The 19,965-nt window shown below is 32.2% G+C and overlaps 1 protein-coding gene across 1 annotated transcript; it reads right to left on the bottom strand.

The window, feature by feature from the left end:
• Positions 1 to 411: 411 nt before the first annotated feature.
• Positions 412 to 19,351, bottom strand: LOC148605239 (receptor-type tyrosine-protein phosphatase alpha-like). The gene is made up of 24 exons (XM_088547565.1): positions 19,160 to 19,351; positions 18,569 to 18,739; positions 16,115 to 16,312; positions 15,455 to 15,625; positions 14,888 to 15,061; positions 14,117 to 14,225; positions 12,966 to 13,066; positions 12,513 to 12,727; positions 11,462 to 11,549; positions 10,926 to 10,999; positions 10,320 to 10,356; positions 9,854 to 9,951; positions 9,410 to 9,535; positions 7,183 to 7,331; positions 6,742 to 6,877; positions 6,202 to 6,351; positions 5,878 to 5,977; positions 5,571 to 5,644; positions 2,561 to 2,692; positions 2,470 to 2,504; positions 2,250 to 2,352; positions 1,800 to 1,951; positions 1,049 to 1,184; positions 412 to 514 (listed from the first exon to the last, which is right to left on the bottom strand). Exons 1-24 carry the CDS (start codon positions 19,224 to 19,226, stop codon positions 440 to 442), a joined length of 2,871 nt encoding a protein of 956 aa, XP_088403691.1. The 5' UTR covers positions 19,227 to 19,351; the 3' UTR covers positions 412 to 439.
• Between the last annotated feature and the right edge of the window lie 614 nt (positions 19,352 to 19,965).

Consider the following 19,965-nt stretch of genomic DNA (forward strand, 5'->3'; position numbering starts at 1 on the left):
TTATGAATGGGCATCCGCATTTGACGTTGAACACGTACATGTAACGAAGACGACTTTGGCTTAGACACAACAATTGGCAAATCTACCTAATACATAATTCAAACTATTATTGTTGTCGAATGGCTTCAAATGGATGACAGATTCAGAGTACAGAAATCTTATTCAATATGATCTTGTTTCATGAATTCAGCATGTAAAATAGGTACGGCCTATATTTTAATCATAACCAACATACAACATAGGAAACATTAACAAAATATTGCCAGAGCGTAAAAACATATAATGACAATTATTTAATAAGGACATATGTTGCCATTCGAAAAGTTAGTCAACTATAAGATTTTTTTTTTTATTGGGAAACATTAATCTATAAAGAAAAAAGCTAATATTCTTTGTATCTACTACAAATGCTTTATTTTGAATTATTATAAGAAAACTACTAAATAAAGTTAGCGTAGGTCTCGAACTGTTTCAGGTATTCGATGACAGCTTCATACAGGAAACGATATTGTTCCTGCAAATGAAAATATACATTTGTTAGCTAGACATGTAAAGGGCCTTTGAATATATATATTAAACATATACGTGTTTGTCTTTCTACATAAGCAAATTCTTAAAGCTGTTTTAGTTTTTTGAGAATAAGATATTCCACGAAATTGACACACGGCACATTGTTATACATATGAAGTATTTGGGTATCTGAATTGATAAATGATTTTCTGTTATGTTTGTGAACAGGGTTGTATATCAATCGACTTTCTAACATTTTCTTGAATAAATTATGTTGCGGTCGTGTGTACTTCAAATATTCAATTGTAAAATGTGTGTTGTATATACTTGTAAATATATATTTTGTAAAAGTATTATTATCTGGAGGTCTAAACTTTCAACGACTTTAATTGTACGTTCGTTTAGATTAATTAGATTAATTTTAAATAGTGTGTTTGTTTTTCTCCCAGCACCTCATATACTAAAGCAATATCTATATTCCCTGTTTTTAACCGCTTATTTTATTAATGTACGCGTGTATATGTATCTGTGCACTTACATAGTTAGATATAATTTGAGGTCTTCTATTCCTCATCCGTTTGATGGTATATTGTATATCAACTTCCTGTTCTATCCTCAGTTTTTCTATAACGGTCGACATTACACAATATAGACCACTCTTGTCACACCCATTTCTAAAATATCCACAAGGAAACGTACTAAAAACTATTAACCCTTAGCTGCACCTGATTGGTGTATGGCTTAAGACTAGTCTGAAATTCTATAGTTGTATTTCTTTCAGTTAAAATAACACGAACATAAGTATCCATAGATATATTTGAAAATCAATGATCGCAAAAAAGTTGCTGACGACTGCATACACATGAACTAAATTTAAATTTGAATCCACTGCTGATATCAATTAGGTCAGAAGTCAAAGTAGTCTTACTTGGATCATATACTTGATTGTTAATTGAAAATTGCATTTTTAAATTATTCAAAACTTATAAAGCGCTGACTACGCTATTCCTTGTATTGCACATGATAAACTTCTGACAAAAATCTTTCAATTAGTTGGGTAATTTGCATTTTTGTTATCTATTAATCATTTGGTCTTGATCGCCAATAAATAATTCTGCTGACAATATATCAGGCTGGTTTTGAAACGCATTCAAACATATGAAATTTTACCACATGTGTTTTTCATCAATGCACCTTTCTGTGAACGAAAAGAAAGTATATATCCTTTGCAAATTTGTTCTATATTTAAATTTTATTTTGGTATTCAAATGAAATTCTTGTTTACTTACAGACAATGGACAAGAAGAGGGTTTTGTTCACGACCCCTCCCATGCGCCTCCTCTATATCATTTAAAAAGGAGAAAAAATCTCCCATGTTATCTGGTACGGTTTTCTCGTCATTCCAGAACATTTGTTGGAAAAGGGTTACTTCTTTTTGTTTCTAGAAAACACAAACCGAAGTCTTAACTAAGAAGTATCATTTCAAATTTTGTCTCTTGTCAAAAATGTCCTGAAACGGAATCAAATGATACATACTTATTAATTGACTCTTCAGTCATTTCGTCTGAAAAGAAATCTGCATATCAGCAATGTTGATTTTACTACAAAGGAAGCAGAAAATCTTGGAATTTTATGTCAACGTGTTGTTATATACTTGGCACAAACATATCAATGTATTATCTTTTAGTGAAAGTGCATTTTTTTTAAAGTTATACAACAAATGACGAAAACAAACGTACATGACTAGAGGATAAGGAAAGCTCCATCATTAAATAATGCTTTGTTCTGGCTGCCTTCTTTTGCCTGATTACAAATGGTCCTAATACTAGGCCAGTACACATCCTTTGAAAAAAAAGAAAATAATATTATCTGTGTTAATATGGTATTTAATCATCTTTTTTTTAATGCAAGAAGACGGACATGTGCAGTTTGGGGCTATAAGAGCCGGAAGTATTCAACTCTTTATGTAGATTACCACTTGAAGAACATTGTCTCTAAATGCAAGCATATAAACATATACTAATTAAAAAAAAACTCAACCGGTATTTACCGTTTGTCCATATTCTGTATTAAGCATAACAATAACTGAAATGCTGTAGTCATAAATCAGCCGCCAGAAATCTATAACTGTATTCTCCATCGGCATCTGTGTTACTATAAATGCTCGATTGCTTTTGTGGCCCTGAAATAGTAAGCAAGGGAACCAAGGTTATAGCGGTAATCAAAGGAATGTAATCCAGGGACAATGCCAAGATATGGAAAACAGACTTAAACGACAAAGTTCATAAAGTAACTAAAATCATACATACAAAGTAACAAAAGCAAATGAGCAACCCGGACTCCACTAAAAATTGGGAGCATGGGCTAGGTGCACCGGTAGGGTAAGCGTCCTCTGCTTTTCCTGAAACACCCGCCGATTTGCTTACAAAATCCCAAGTCCGGGGAAGGCGAAGGAGGAAAGGAACACTATGTCAAGTTGAACAAATCAGTTTTCATGGCGCAGATTGATAGACTGTAGTAATGCACGACTTCATGATGACGACCATTTAATCTTGTAGCAACATAATCTTGTTCCAGAAGTTTATTTGCCAGAATTCCAGCGCGATACAAAAAGTCTGCGAAATTGCAGAAAGCTTTGGCATAACGTATGAGTTGTAATATGATAACTCCATACGCAGGTGCTGAAGGGATGCTGCCCAAAAAAGTATGTGTTAAACAGGAATCGACAAGGAATTTATGATATCATGGTATACTCTACACATTGGGCAAACAATATGTGACCGAATTCTCAAATTTACTTTGGAGATAATAAACTATTTATTTTCTTATGTTTGTGATGTCGATGTGGGTATGTTTAAATTTTGTCACATGCAACATAAATGAACGGAAGTGATGATCTGTTGAACTCATACGAATCATATTATTTTAAACAGACCTGATTTAATATTTGGTATAACATTGTGACTAAGGAATTCTTTTAGAAAAAAATCCTGTTGATACAGGTACATTTTATGAAGAATTATCTTTATGTTTTTAATGGAAAGATATTAACACAAAAGACTACAGTCGTTTGCCATGAATGAGTTTGCAAAATTGCGACGTCGTCAGAACTCACAGACCAAACTAACATTATTAAATAGCTAAATACAACATGAATTGCTCCCTACATTATTCTAAACTAAGAATCGCCTCTCAGCAGGTACCCAAATTCTGGTAAATCAGCTATGGTAAAAAAAATATCGTCTGCTTGGCAACATGGCTGATACGGAAAAGAAATGACAAAGCAGGAAACAGAAATCATGATATCCATGTCATATGGTGGAATTTCCAGTTATGAAATTGCTCATGCAACCAAACTGAATAGCAGAAAAAATCAAAAAATTCTCAAGCGGAAGAGGAGACATCGAAAATTAAGATCGAAATGGAGGACTTAAGAAAAGGACACCAAGGGACGACACAATTTTGTTTCGGCCAGTAAAGTCCAATCGTAGACAAACATTAAGAGATCTTACTGCTAGATTTAATGCTAGAACTGAATGTGATTTGTCTACTAGAATTGTTTATAGACGATTATTTCATGAGGGGTACAAACGTGGCGTCGATTCCAAGAAAACCACAATATCTGTGGTAAATCGTGAGAAACGGAGGCGCTTTTGCCGCGAAAAACTTCACTGGTCAGTTCAAAATAACTGGTCTTCAATCATTATTTCATTATTAGTGATTAAACAAAAATGATGTTGGGGAAAAAACAATAACATTTATGTTTGGCGTACTTCTACCGAAAGATTACGTCCAGAATGTGTTGGTGTTCGTGGTGACTAGGAGACTAATTGTAGCGCATCAATGATGTTTTGGAGCTGTAAAACGTATTAGGGAGTGAAGACTCTTACACTTGTGCACGGAAACATGAATAGCGAAAATAATTTATCAGTTCTTGGTAATTGTTTGCGGCCTGTTGTGGCTCGGCACATTTTAATTCGTCGATGGATTTTCCAAGAAAGCAATACACCGTCTAGTTGAGGTCAAATCAATGGAAGCAGGCAAATGATAAAACTATTTTATCATGGCCACCCCGAAGTCCATTTCTCAGTATTATTGAAAATGTGTCGAAGGTGGTTAAAGCTCAGGTTCAAAGAAGGATAAATACAATTTATAAAGCTGCCGACTTAGAAAGAGTAGTTCTTTACATTCGCAGTCGTCTACTATTGCACTACATTAGACGCATTTACGAAAGTTTGCCAAAAAAAATAATGTATTAGTGCTTAAATGTAAGTATATTTAAGCTTCTGCAATACAAATATGTATGGTATTGTATTAGTTTTATTATCAAGATAGTTTGACATCGGCAATTTTGCGAACGCATTCATGGCAAACGACTGTAATTTGAATGATCACTTTGTATATGGAGTAAGTGTTGAAAGTAATCATTTAGATATTCACGATTGCGCTGAACGACATTCCGTATTATCTCAAATTTCATACAGTCCATGAACCGATCAGGGCAACTTTCAGACGGATCGATAAGCTCTGATTGATTGATCGCTGAGAGATAGATAACCGATTACAGGTGACCGATCTGATTGTTGTTTTGTTACGAAGAATGCAAATGATCGGTTCATGCAAATTTACGAATAACAATTTGATTAATTGAATCCAATATACTACCATATTAATTGTACCTTAAATTTAAGATATTAAATCTACATAATGTATTTTATTAAAAATAAAACAAATGCAGTATACATGGTATTACATGTAACTGATGTTTAACTTTATTGCAATTTGTAAATATGTGTAAGAATTGACAAACGAAACAACGGAATCTGTAAAATATATTGACAGTTCTGTGGTCACCTGGTGCAATCACCGTTTTAATTTATAGGTTTGATAGATTGATGACAGATGGAAAACTGATCAGTGATCGATGACCGATCGCAACTTTACTTGCACGGATCGGTTTAGGTATTGTACTTTGTTTTCATACTCGTGTCATTTCAGAAGCTATTTGTAATATACATCCTAAATTTGTGTGACTGTCGTTATATGTAAGTACACCTTACCGGCAGAAAAACAGCGTTGACATACTCATTGCGGCCTTCAACTGTTGATATTAATCGTGGCATTTCTGATTCCACTGCAAAAATTACTCGCAAAAATCAAAATTTTATTTTTTTTCTTTTACGGAAACGATATTTTGTATATAAAAGGTGTAAAGGTTACATTTAATACAGGTGAAAACTAGGAAGCCTTTAAAAGCCATTGTGAATGTAACTAAAATGACTTTTTTTTTAAATCAACCACACCCTACAAAAACAATGGTTGAGGAACAAAAAAGTAGTTATCATAGTTAATGGAAGTTATTCCAACCTGGAATTATATTACTGTATCTGTTCTTTTTCTTGTTTTCAGCATTCTTTCCTTTCTCAAAATCATCTTCGTCATGTTTCTGGGACAGAGATGTAAGGAGCTGAAATATTGTAACAAAAGAACATAAAATAATGTAAAGAATGCCTGATCATTATTGTGCGTTTTTATTTGTGCATTTTGCCACATTTATTACATGTATGTCTATATCTGAATATGTTTTAGTAAAGTTATATGCAATTCAATTACCGTATCTAATAAAGTAGTTTAGCAAAGCATTTAATAGATTCTAAAGAATAATTTCATGTCAAACATTCCAGTACTTACGTCATACTCGACGTGTAATTTATGCTTTTTCTTAGTAGAATCAAACTCCATCAGATCCTTGTAAAAATCCGGGAAATCTTTAGTAGGTGTCCCAGTGTAAGGACAAACCAGTGCTTCCAAGACAGCATTATGCAGAAATACGTACTGGCGCTAACATGACCAATATGAATTAGTAAGAAAACACATTGACCATAACCGCAGTGCAGTAATTGTTTTAATAAATAAGAGGAATATCAATTATCCTTACATCACGCCATAAAGAGGGCGGCTGCAGTTTGATACTTCCATGCAAATATCGTAAAATCAGCCGTCGACTAACTAATTTCATAAAGATAATTTAAATAGTATTTCTAACATTGTAATAACACATATTTCCTTTATTTATTATTAATAACTATTTCAACGCTAAAATAATGTTTTTAACAATACCTTTTGCTGGATTTATATATGTTTAAACGCCGTGAATAAATATTGCTTTATTAAGGACTTCATGCTTCCTTCTGTCAAACAGCAATTAGGCTAGTAGTAGATTCAACTTACAGCAGTCTGTACCATGTTTACTCTTTGTCTTCGTAATGTCTCAACACAACGGAAAATATCAACAAAGCCCACTTCATTAGCTTCGTTTACAGCGTAATCAAGAGCTATATATGTACCCGTTCTTCCAATGCCAGCACTTAAAAGTATGATAAATGTAAAGGGAACACATCTTATATTTCTTTTTTAGCAATTAACATACAAATGCTTTTCATCTGAAATAAGGTCGTTCTCTAATAACAATTACGTTTTGCTGAAAACTGCAAACCAAACGTAAAGAAACACATTTAAACATGATTAAAGATAATCAAAAATAAGTATGGAAATTAAATTTCAATACACATCTAAGATGAATATATTAAATGGAAAATGCTGGTTAGCAGAATAACCTAACAGTTTTTATTTCGCACATCTGCACGTAGATCACTCTAAAACAATTTATACCTGCAGTGTACAATTACTGGGCCTTTTGTCGAGCTTTCTGTCGAGTTGACCTTCTGTCGGAAATGTACCAGAGAAGATGAATATTTTGGAACATCTTTGTCTGGCCAAGCAGTAAAATGGAACTGTATGGTGGTCTTCTTTGTTCCTTCCTGGAAACGTAGGATCAGAAATTGTTTGAAACATTTGATGCTCCATGTATTTTCAATATAGGTTTAGTGATAAAGCAATCATTATCACGTAAGACGTTCACTAACATGAATGTGTGTATCATGAAATATTGTTTAACATGTACTATTCATACAATAACAGCAATAAATCAACATGAGGCTAAAAAAAAACTCCTTTGCAATGCAATCCATTGATTAGTTGTTTTGCTTTTTGACATATTTCTGTTTTATACAGTGATGTGAAAGTACTTACTTTTGCATTACTGTAACTGTATTGTACAGTAATATTATCAACGTAATATCTTAAGATCCGTGTTTTTTTTTCTTGCATGAGTCATTGTAGACATTGTAAATGTGGGAAAAAAACATTGTTTTTGTCTACCAAACGTACTACATGTTTATCATCAGAGGTAGACGTAGGAAATAATAGCAGGGATAAGACCTTTACATCCATTATACTCTTCAAAGAGATAGTGGATATCTATAAATCTCTTCTATCCTCTTTTGGTCTCTCTATAAAAAAAACGAGTATTGTGATTTACTGTATATGTACTGGATTCCTGAACTTCAAAATATTCCGTACAAACAATGTTTAATAGCTGCTTCTGTAAAATGTACCATCAACCCTCTTTCACAACATTGAACTTCTATACTTACAATTGTGAAAGAGGGTCTCCTGCCTTACCACAACACTAATTAAACCCGTAGTTGTATTAATTCAATGTGGATCCTGAAAAAAAATTGAAAGAACTTTTGGAGAGTCTCAATTCAAGATATTATCAGAATATACTAGCATTAAAACCTATTTTGCAACACTGCTTACTGAGCTATAATCCTGAATCAAAAACATTGTACATCGTTGTTTCTCAAAAAAAAACATGCATGGTACACTTAAATACAAATATATAGTTCTTGGTAGAGATTCCTCATACTTAATAGTTCCAGAAGAAGATGCTTTCGAAAGGCTTGAATTGTTTATGGACAACATATTTGTCCAGTGTGGTGAACGTGTTTTCATCAAACTGTCGGCATTCCAGTGGAAACAAATTGTGCTCCTCTACTTGATGACATATTCCTTCACTTTTACGAGGACGACTTTATAGCTGATCTGATTCGAAGGAAAAACAATCGTTTAGCTAGATTTTTTTTTTCAGTTTCCGCTATATAGATAGATAACTTATTATCGTTAAACAATCCTAGTTTCGGAGATTTGATACATCGCATCTACCCCAATGTAAAGAATGTAAAGAACTTGAGACAAATGTTTCTACAGACAATGTGAAGTCAGCCTCATATCTTGACCTACACTTAGATATTGATGGTGAAGGAAGACTTTAAATCAAATTTTACGACAAACGTTTTGACATTTTATTTAGAATTGTCAACGTTCCTTTTATCTGTTGCAACATTCCTTCAGTATCTGTGTATGGAATGTTCATATCACAACTCATACTCATACTCATACGAACCATGCAAACTGATCTCGTTCAAAGTGTCTTGGTTTTCATTTCCCCTTTCGTCTAAACCGGACTTTATAAGCAAATCTGCAGATGTTTCTAGAAAAACAGATGACGCTTACCCTACTGGTGCTCTTGGACTATGCTCCCAGTTTCTTTTCTGAGTTGCTCAGTTACTTTTTTTACTTTGCATTTATTACTTTAGTTACTTTATGTTCTTTGTTGTGTTTGCCTGTTTTTCATGTCTAATCTTTGTCCATGGATTATTTTTTTTAATTTTGTTGACTCTTGGTTCCCTTGATTACTCTTGATTACTCTTACAGTGCTGTATACCATATCACTGGTGCAGAACTTAATTATGAGGTATGGTATTATACACCCATAAAAGTATTCAAAACAATTTGCTCAGACTAATGTTGAATACTTTCCGAAAATTTCAGTGCGTGCTAATACACTACTGACGCCTACAAGACATGGCCTTTTGTACATTGTTTTACAGAAAACACCAATGGTAACATATGCAAGGTGAAACAAATTGCAAATACTTAGTGAAAACTCCATTGCATTTAATTGCTAAGTAACTCTGTATCATATTTTTACTACCTTTTGCAGCTTGATATTCCTGATGGTGAAATCTGAATAGATATCCTCCTTTGTCAATGTTATTACAATACCGTCAAAGTCATTTGATTTTCCAACAGTCTCCGGCCAGTATTGGTTGCATTTTTGCTACAAATAATTCCATATTGATTTAACCAGTAGTACATAATGAAAAAAAAAGTTTTTTATGCAAATTATAAATTACGAATGTTAAATAATAATAAACATCTATCCATATCATAAAAAAAAGATTACTGATTACAAAACCTAAAAACGATGCATTAACATGTAAACTATTTTATGATTATATCCGATTTCGTTAATAATGAATGCAGTAAGATTATGAAAGTGGCATGAACATGTTTTGGAATACTTCATTGACAACAGAAATGTATTGAAGATGATTATTACATCATTTTTCATAATAATGCATTATCTTTATCATACCTTGGCGTCCTCAAACACATTAGTCAACATAACTATTTTGCCACTATTAACCTGCCAAACCATTTGCCAAAATTCATTGACAGTGTTGTCCTGTGGGCCTAAAAATGAAAAAAAAAAGAGGCCTTAATTTAACATGCATAAGTTAAGTTATACTTGTAAAATATCAAAAGGATGAGTATACATTCAATTACAAAAATGCCATTGGCTATTTCTTGCAAATAAAACGCCTTGTATATAGTGTTACTAAGAAAAAAAATTATCCCCTAAATGATAAACCATCGTACTATTTTGGAAGCATGTCTACAAACATGTTATATTTTTAGAATTCATTGAACGACGGTGTTTTAATTTTGCTCTTAATATGTGCTGATTTCACCACTTACTGGTAATGGCTATGTTGAAAATGTTACATTTGTATGATTCTTATGCGGAACTGCTCCAAAAAACGTATGCGTCTATGACTTACCTTGTGATGCAATGTATTCCTTTAATCGTCCATACCCCTAAGATTAAGATAAAGTTTCATATGTTCAGCTAATTACCAAAGTTGTCAACTTTTAAGCATATACATAAGACTAATCAAAACTAAATGATTAATTTTGAGGGGAGTGCTTTTATAAATGGAAAGAGATAAGCAATTCTTATAATTTTCTCATTATCCTAGCAAAGTTATGAGGGAACATTTCACATTATTTTTGGACAAAAAAATTAATGATATCTAAGATGCTTTTTCGTTTGTCATTGTTTGCAATGCAAATAACAATGATGCGCCACAACAGAGGACATCCCGGTAAAAAAAACATGTAAGTTTGTGAAGCCTTTCTTCACTGGTGTGAGCAATGGTCAAAAGTGTTTAAATAATAACTTATTGTCTTCTTGAATTTTGATGTTACGAAATATATACGATTGCAACATTAAAGCGTCTTTTAATTGTCTCAGTTAGTTAAACAGTTACCTAACACATGCAGAAAATACACCTTTAAAAACAATCATACTTAAATTATTGTTTTTCGTGATTGCTTGTGCTAGTTTGTTTTTACATTGGTGTGGAGAAACTGATTATTTTACTTACGTTTATATAAGAAGCGTTGATATAGTCAGAGGTCAGGAGTGGTGTTGTCATCAGAACAACACGCGTTTCGTCGTCTATGACATGAAAAAAATGCGCACAAAAATGTGCCAAAGGTAAAGTATGGATTGAAATATGTACGAGTACAACACTCAAAGCATGTAGATGTGTTTTTGGGAAAGATTTGTTGCAACCTTGCTGATGAGTTTGATAATTTTATCATAGTTACCGTAATTGTATTTTGGTACATACATTATTATATTTTTTTTATTTCTGTCTTCTTTTTCCGAAACTTAAGTTCATATATGTGGCTGTATTTTATCTTGTTTTTTTTTTTCCAATCTTGAATGTTAATCAGTACAATTTATGTATTTATGTTTCAGCTATATTTACTGCTTCATGTGTCTTTTTATTGTTCGATACATCATTATTTCCTGACGACTCTTATAAATATATCGAGTTTACTTTACGTTTTTTTTTTCTAGTATAGATAACAATGCACGTATACGCCTCTGATATTAAACTAAAATTATACTTACAAGCATATATATGTTTGTATTTATTTTTCATTTTATTTCCAGTTTTCAGTGCGGCATTTGTTGGGTATTGGAGACCAGTTTTAAATTTCTGAAATTCAAGTTCATTTATTATCCTTTTGGTCCAATTCTTTTAACTATTTGAAGACTACAGTTTTCTTACTTATGAAAAAAATATTGCAAAAATCGTTATCAAAACGTCAAAGACAGGTAGAATTTCAGCATGAACGATAAAGCATTAAAACTGTTATTGCACTTAGTTCAAATTTAAATGCTGAAGAATAAAGCCTAATAAGATATTCGACACATGACGTTTTATTGGGTCAAAGTACCATTTTATCAACTTACATGTCCGCTGTATGCATTGGGGATAGGACATTTCACAAGATGATGTCTTATTTGTTTTCTTCTCATTTTCTTCCTCTTTTATTATACTGTTCAAATTTGTGAATTGTTTTTAAAGGAAAGAAATTCAAAGACATTGTTTTAATGTGACTCATTTATTTTGTCATACAATAAACTATTTGTTAACCTACAATATAACTATATTTTTAAATGTCACACAACTAGACCTTGGAAATAATTACAAACAAATCTGAAAGCTTGGTATTAGCATTACAAAATACTTTGACAAATCTGGGGATCCTTAACAAGAATTTACATACAAGCATTTGTATGCCTGTACTTTCTTTTTATACCAGCAACTCTTAAACTAAAAATATGAACAGCTTATGCTTTAAGGTTATTGATTTCATTTTTAGACCTGTCATCAATGAGTTATACAGTACTAATGAATACTTTTACCTTTTATCAGTCGCTCGAGTTTCAAGTATAAACTTTTAAAGATTCGGAATATGAACCTCAAATATCCATTCTTATGTTCTGCTATTAAAGACTGAGTATAACGTACAACCCTGAATATGTTCAGTTTTCATGCTACTGCAGCTTTCTTCATTTACATTATTGAAACAGAGATAAATAACACACAGCAAAAAAAAAAAAAAAATAGTACAATTTATTATCAAAGTCTAGTAAAATATATACCAAAACTTACTACAAACTCATCTTCAAGTTTTCCTCCTTTACTCCGACCATGCTCTATATAGTTATAAAAATCTTTAACAAGTATTGCTGATTTAGACATCTGTGGACCTTCTGTGAAATCATAATATCCACCATTTTCTTCTGATGCGTTACTGTAAGTCCTATCATTACTGAAGGTATTTATTGCAAGTAGAGGACCTTGTTTCTCTTCAACTAAATTAATACCTGCATAAAATCAAGTGACACACACTGAATCGAGATTTAATCACCTGCAACTTCAAACGACCTACCCAACAACTTCTTATTGGTTTTTCATTTACCATAATTCAATATCTAACTTTGTGATTGATCAAATAATCACATTTTTGATCCGTTCTGTTACATGCATTGAGTAAAAGAAGTATAATTATATATTTTTAACTTAGAATAACGCATTGACATTGAACAATGTTCAGCAAAGTACCTGATAGACTGATCTCTGAATATTCTTTGTTTTCGTTTTGGCTTTCGTTCGGTTGTTTGTAATGATTTTGCTGCTCATTACTATTACTTTCACACCGTTTTCTGAAATTATTATAGTATCAATATTACTCGGTTTTTCATCAAAACGCACAATAAGAAACGTTTTAAAAGCACATAGACTAATTACGGTTAATGTTGAAGTAAAGAAAAAAGATAATAGCAACAAACACTAGGCCTGTAACCTGTTGTATTAGTTTTGTTATGAGTCGCATTTTACAGGAATTAGACAGAGGAAGAGTCAGAAATTTAAAAAGCTATACAAAACATTAGCTAAGCACTATCTAGGTCGAGAGAAACGGTAAAATACAAGCCCACTTGTAATTACTCAAATATTGTTTGCAACAAGATTGAATGTCGAGTAAATAAGCAAGCGACAGGATATTTGCGAATATAATAAATAAACTGTTTAGTAATTACAGATACAAAAGAAATGAGTAACACCCCAGTTCGTATAAGATTATGAGCTAAATTTTTTTTTTTTTTTTTTTTTTGTTGATTCCCATATTAACGAATTGAGACCCTAACACGAATTTGCTCCTACAAAATGTAACACAATACAAATTATATTCCCATTTGGATAAGAATTCTATGGTAAATACCGAATGTGTTTTATTATTTGATTAACTTTATTTCCAATAAATGTCATTCGAAGTTCTAAATTTAAGTATATAGCATTTCAAATACTTTCAAATTTACAAGGATCGACCCTCCCCGAATCCCCCATCCGCTGATCCGCGTTTTGGTCCTTTTTTTTACTTTTTGTCAGAATTAAGAAAACAATTCCTATATATTTTTTGGCAAAACAAATATGCCATCAAAGTTCTCACAAATAAGGCATTGGTCATATTTTTTTTGCCGCAAACTGTGAACCATTTGGTTGGTGTTTCTAGAAAACAAAGATATATATCCCTACTGGGGCACCGTGTGTGATCAGGTTAATTTGTAGTATTCGGTTTCAATGTACATTTCTAAATCTGTGTTCTTCCTTTTTTTTTTGTCTGATTTGTGCTCCCATCTCATCATAGATTTCGTATGTTTCGTTTTATTTACTTTTTTTTAAGTGAAACTGCACAAAAGTATCAATTTTTTTACCGTTTTGTGAAAATAATAACACCGATTACTACGATTGTAACAATAATTCCTGCAGTCACACCCCCTCCTATTGCTGCTCCAATATTTGAACTTTGTTCCAATGGATATGCTGAAAATAATGGTATATGTATGAGAACTATGTTTCAATTTGAAATAATTATGATCGTAAACAAATAATAAATAAAAAATAATAATAAAATGAAATAAAATAAAAAAGAGAACAACATCCCACATCAATTATTTAATTTGTACCCCCACGTTCTAATGTTTAAACAAATGCATTCGTTTCTTTTGTGTATGTTTTTACCAAGAAAAACAATACCTTGAACCTATCGAACCGAACCCTGAAATTAATCCTGACTAAAAACAATACCGTTTAAAATCCCTTTATTTTTGTTCATGTACCCAGTTTATTTGAACGTATTGGACAACGGAATAATGATAAAGGTTTATAAAAGTTAAGCTCTATCGGAGAACATGATCACGACTAGTCAAAAGTTTCTAACTTATTAGCATTATTCACCATGAAAACTACTTTTGGTGTAGATATGGTACAAAATGTAATCTAAAACGGTGAATATATATAGGGTCTGAAAAATTCCCAACACGGCCTGCACCAAGTCCAGCGCCCTAGACCATTAGGCAATTTGATCCGATGGAGCAGTGTAATTTAAACAAGTTCTTAAAGTGGGTATACATGACGAAATAACTACAACAATAATGTTAATCTACTGAAGAAAAAATATTTAATTAGTTAACGCTGCCACTTACCAACGCATGAAGGTAATATACTCCATAGGCCTAATTCTGTACACTGTATACTGTTGGTTTCATTCAATAAACGATAACCCTTGTTACACCTTACTTGTATCATTTCGGGAAATCGTTTGTTGCGCAGGTCCAGTATATTAGAATTTTTTATTGTTATTGAAGGGCACTTTAAACCTTGGAAAAATGAGAACACAGTTCTTATATTAGTATCCAATAAGAAACCGTTAGCATGGGCGAGACTTATGGTAATAAATAATAATCGAGAATGCAAAAAGCTATCATTGATTAACAGTAGGATAGAAAACTAAAAACGAAACAAAGTAAATGAAATAACCACGTTCCCCGAAAATAAATATTTTAATGGATTTCATAGAAAAAAATCAGTACATATTGCTGAGATTGGCTGCAAATAACCTTGGTTCCCTTGATTACTTTCTCGATCTAGGTGGATACTGTACCTCTTGTTGTTTGGCTATAAGGTACAAGATAAGCAATGGTCTTTTAATTAAATTTACCATGGTATTTAAAATTTGATTACTATTGACATGTGTTTATTATATAACTCACCTTCACATATGGGTTGAGGACTCCAGCTGCCCGATTCTGTACATCGTATACTACCGTTTCCATTTAGATGGTAACCAATATCACATACTGCTGTTATCATATAAGGAAATCGTTTGTTCCTTAGGCTTTGTATGCTTGAATGTTTAACTGTAATGCATGGACACTCCACACCTTATTAAGTACAATGAAACAATAGGTTAGAATTTATTCATATACCATGTTTTAGTTATAATCAAACTTTTAAATTATGTAAACAACGGACACCTATTGTAAGAAAACAAATCTAGGTTTGAACTATATCCTGGCCGTAAACTTGATTCAGAAAAAAAAAAACAAACAATGAGGCGCCTACACACGGAACACCGTCATCGTGCATCTGTAAGGCATGTTAAGAGGGTCAATAAACGGTTTACAACATATATATCGAAAGATTACAGATTGAAGGCGTCATTTCATTTTAATGAGTTTTTTTTTTCGGAAAGCACGTAATCACTTTGACTTTAGTAAATCGAAAACTTAATTGTAAGCAGGCTTTGGTTTCAAGATATTCTATTTAACTCTTTATGTGTGTAATATCAGCAAATAATTGGTCAAAATTTATTCAAGGAAAGTTTTATGGAACCAAATCATTTTTCAGTTGTGTTTATTTAAAACACTTACCCAGACACTCTGGTTGTGATGCATTCCAATGAGCTTCAACAGATTCTCTTGAATATACCGTACACCTTATAGCTTTGGAGCCTTGAATCGCGTATCCTTTCTTACATTTAAATAATATTACTGAATCATAAGAATGTCCTCGCAGAATCGATGGTTCAATTAACTTATCAGAAACGTTCAAGCCAGGACAAATGGTAGCTGAAATATAAGAACAGTCAATATCATTCAATTTTATACTTCCGGAAACCATGTTATAATGTATAACATTTTGGACATAAACAAATCATTGAATCTCTAGAATTCATATTCCTAATTTCAAATGCAGATTGTTAAAACGGAGCACTAAGGACAAGTCCTAATCTGCAATATTTTGGGTACCTATTTGATTGTATTACTGGAAATATGATTGGGTCTAAACATTAGGCAAAGGATATTTAAACTAACGAATGGTAGAGAAATTATATTATATGTTCAAGTTAGGTGACTTAAAGACATTAGTAAGAAGAATGACTGAAACGTGTGTCTGGGTGTGTGTGTGTGTGTGTGTGTTTTGTAAGCAGAAGTAAGTTATTAACTACTCTTAAAACTCGAGAATGCAGAAGTTTGTTTTCGATTGAAGGGGAGATGAGCGAAATTAATGAAATGAATAGGAACATTTTGATATGATTGACATATTTATATAATTTCAGGGTTAAAATTATTAAGATATTTTTTAAATGAGATTAAAATAATTGAAGTTTCCGATCAGACCCGTAACATTGAAATGATTTTTTTTTGGGTACATGCTTGCATAGGAGATAAGAACTTTGTCGTTACATGTGTCTTTTGCCAAACCATTGCTACAATATGCAAATCCGTCTATTCTTAAAGCGACCCTATTTGCCATTCTAACTAATGGTTTTAGTATAAATGGTATCACATTATGCAATACAATAAAGACACTTTAATCATAACAGATAGATCTATCAAAAATGTCAAGCCTTCTTCATTTTGTAAATTAAGTTGAAGTTCTGCAGTATATTTATATAGACATAAGTGTCGAAAATGTACCACGGTCGTCAAATTGAATTTATGAATGCAGACAGAAAGTTCAAGTTCATCACGACAATTCATAATGTAGTTTTCGTAAAACGTTATATTCAAATGAACTTTGAAAGATTAGAAAACTGATTATGTTGCATCATCCCTAGATACAATATGAATATGTTGAAACTTTTATTACTTATTTGATTGAAAGAGTAATCAAGGGAACCAAGGCTATAGCGGTAATCAAAAGAATGTATTCCAGGGACAAAGACCAGACATGGAAAACAGACATACACAACAAAGAACATACAGTAACTAAACATCATACATACAAAGTAACAAAAAAGTAAATGAGCAACTCGGAATCAACTAAAAACTAGGAGCATGGACCAGGTGCACTGGTAGGGTAAGCGTCCTCTGTTTTTCTAGAAACACCCGCCGAGTTGCTCATAAAAAAGTAAAGTCAAGTCCGTGGTAGACAAACGAGGAAAGAAAAATTATGACACGTTGAATAAATCAGTTTTCATGGTGCTGATGGATACACCATAACGATCCACGAGTTCATGATGGCGACCATAAAACTTTTGTAGTAATGACTTCAATCTTGTAGCAACATAACCCTGTTCCAGAAGCCTATTCGTTAGAGTTATAGCGCGAAACATGTCTATAACTCGGAATAATGAAGAACAAGTTTTTACCCGTACCTAAGCATAACATAAATTTAGTACGGTTGATATTTTTGTACTGGGAGCAATGTCAAGACGTTTTTGTTTTTTCAAAGCATGTTGTTTCTTTCTTCTATCAAATCTTGAGTAAATTAATAAAACAGCCACAAGTCTTCAATGATTAAACATGGAAATATCAATCACTTCAATGAGACTTGCTTCAATAAAAATAAAGTGGTGATTTTAAACTATAAGATTTGAAGCAGCTGTATTCGTAAAAAAGAAATGAAAGTTACTGGAAAGAAAGTAAACTAACTCAACAATGATTTTTATTGTTTCGCTGAGAAATTTGAGTTATATGTGTGCATTTTGAATATCTTTAACGATTAGGCTATTCATGTCGTTTTCTGTCAAAAGTTTAATTGTGATTTATTTTCACATTATTCATAATGTCAATCTTAAAAAATATTTAAAAAATCGCTAAATGCAAGAAATATGTAAATATCTAAGTGACCGTTCATACTTGAAACTAATGTTCATGCATCTTCTATAGTCAAGTAACGACGGTATACACACAATGTTTTGAAATGAGTGCGTATTAAGTTTTCATACTGCTAACGAGATGTGCTACATTTTGTAACTCCTAGAAGAGTGTACAGGTAGAAATTACCAAAACAAGTTTAATACGATCTTTGTTATTTTTACATTTCACCATTGTATGGGCGTTTATATAAAAAAAAATAGCGTCAAATAGGTATCTTACCATCGCATGTAGGTACATTATTCCAGGATCCATCTTCTTTACACTGTAAAGTACTTGGTCCATTCAACAAATATCCAATATCACATCGTACATGTAGTGCATCAGGAAATCTTCTGTTGGCCACATTCGTTATGTTTGAATGATTTATTGAAATGGGTTTGCACTTAACACCTAGTTATAAATCAGAGCAAACAATTGCAGAATATATAAAAAAAAATAATAATGAATGTTATTCGACTCTTAAACGACGGAAAATTATACTAAGATGATCCTGCTTAATTAAAGAAATTTGAATAGCTTTCTGACCACACTGTCTGCTAAACAACCTCAGTATATATCTTACAAGATTATATTCTTGAAAATAATTGAGATGGAAGTCAGGTACTACAACAGAAGTTGGTCGTTTAAATTTCAGAATTTAAATAGTCAGATCGGTAGTTTTGCTTTATATATAACTTTGTTCTCGACTATTTGTACTTTTAACTGTGCCAGTCAAATGTTGCAAACAATCGAGAGTTAAGATGGCGAAGGAAGATGTTTTTTTTTTCTTTTAGGATATGTGTGTAGAATTTGTATCGTTTAAATACTAACCGACACATTTTGGCTGTGATGCATTCCAATGACCTTTACTCGTTTGGTGTGAAACTACTGCGCACATTACAGCTGAGGGTCCTTCAATCGTGTACCCACTCTTACAGTTGAATGAAACCACTGAGTCATATTTATATCCAGTCAGGATGAATGGTTCAGTCAAAAGGTCAGAACCGATCAAGTCTGGACATAAAGTAGCTACAAAATTGTTTATACACTTCCGTAAGCGTAATATATATTTTGATACTTTGGAATATAGCAGTTTGAAATCCACTTAGTTTTGTTGTCAATGCGCGTGTATTTGTTAAAAAAAAACATGTTGTGCTTTGTGTTACATGTAGTTGGATAAAAAATTATTTAAAAAATCATATATTTAAATTATATCCTTACTGTTTCAGATTCGGAGATATTTTTCATTTTCATCTATAATATTTCAAGTACTCTGGATACATGTGTAACTGGTGTACGTTTTCATACATAAGAATGTTAAAGTATTTTGAAGTTTAACAATTATAAGTAGTGACAAGGTTCTAAACTGGTTTCAATAAAATTAGTTCTTCAACATTTGACGTGTTTCAACAATATCAATCATTAAAAACTACTTATAAATTAAAAACATATGACACAAGTGACCATATCTATATAAACTTACATTTTATATCACCTATAAAAGTACAAAAGTAAAAACAAAATCAATATTTTACTAAATCATTAGTTAAGAAGAAAACTACGGAAGTAAAGATGCTGCGTTACAAAAATATAGTTCATAGCCCAAATTCACCATAGGTGTCCCCTTCCCCTTTGCC

Source organism: Perna viridis, chromosome 10 (genome assembly GCF_037379345.1).
Source record: "Perna viridis isolate PV_CMFRI_1.1 ecotype Kerala chromosome 10, ASM3737934v1, whole genome shotgun sequence".
In the NCBI taxonomy this organism is placed as follows: Eukaryota; Metazoa; Mollusca; class Bivalvia; order Mytilida; family Mytilidae; genus Perna; species Perna viridis.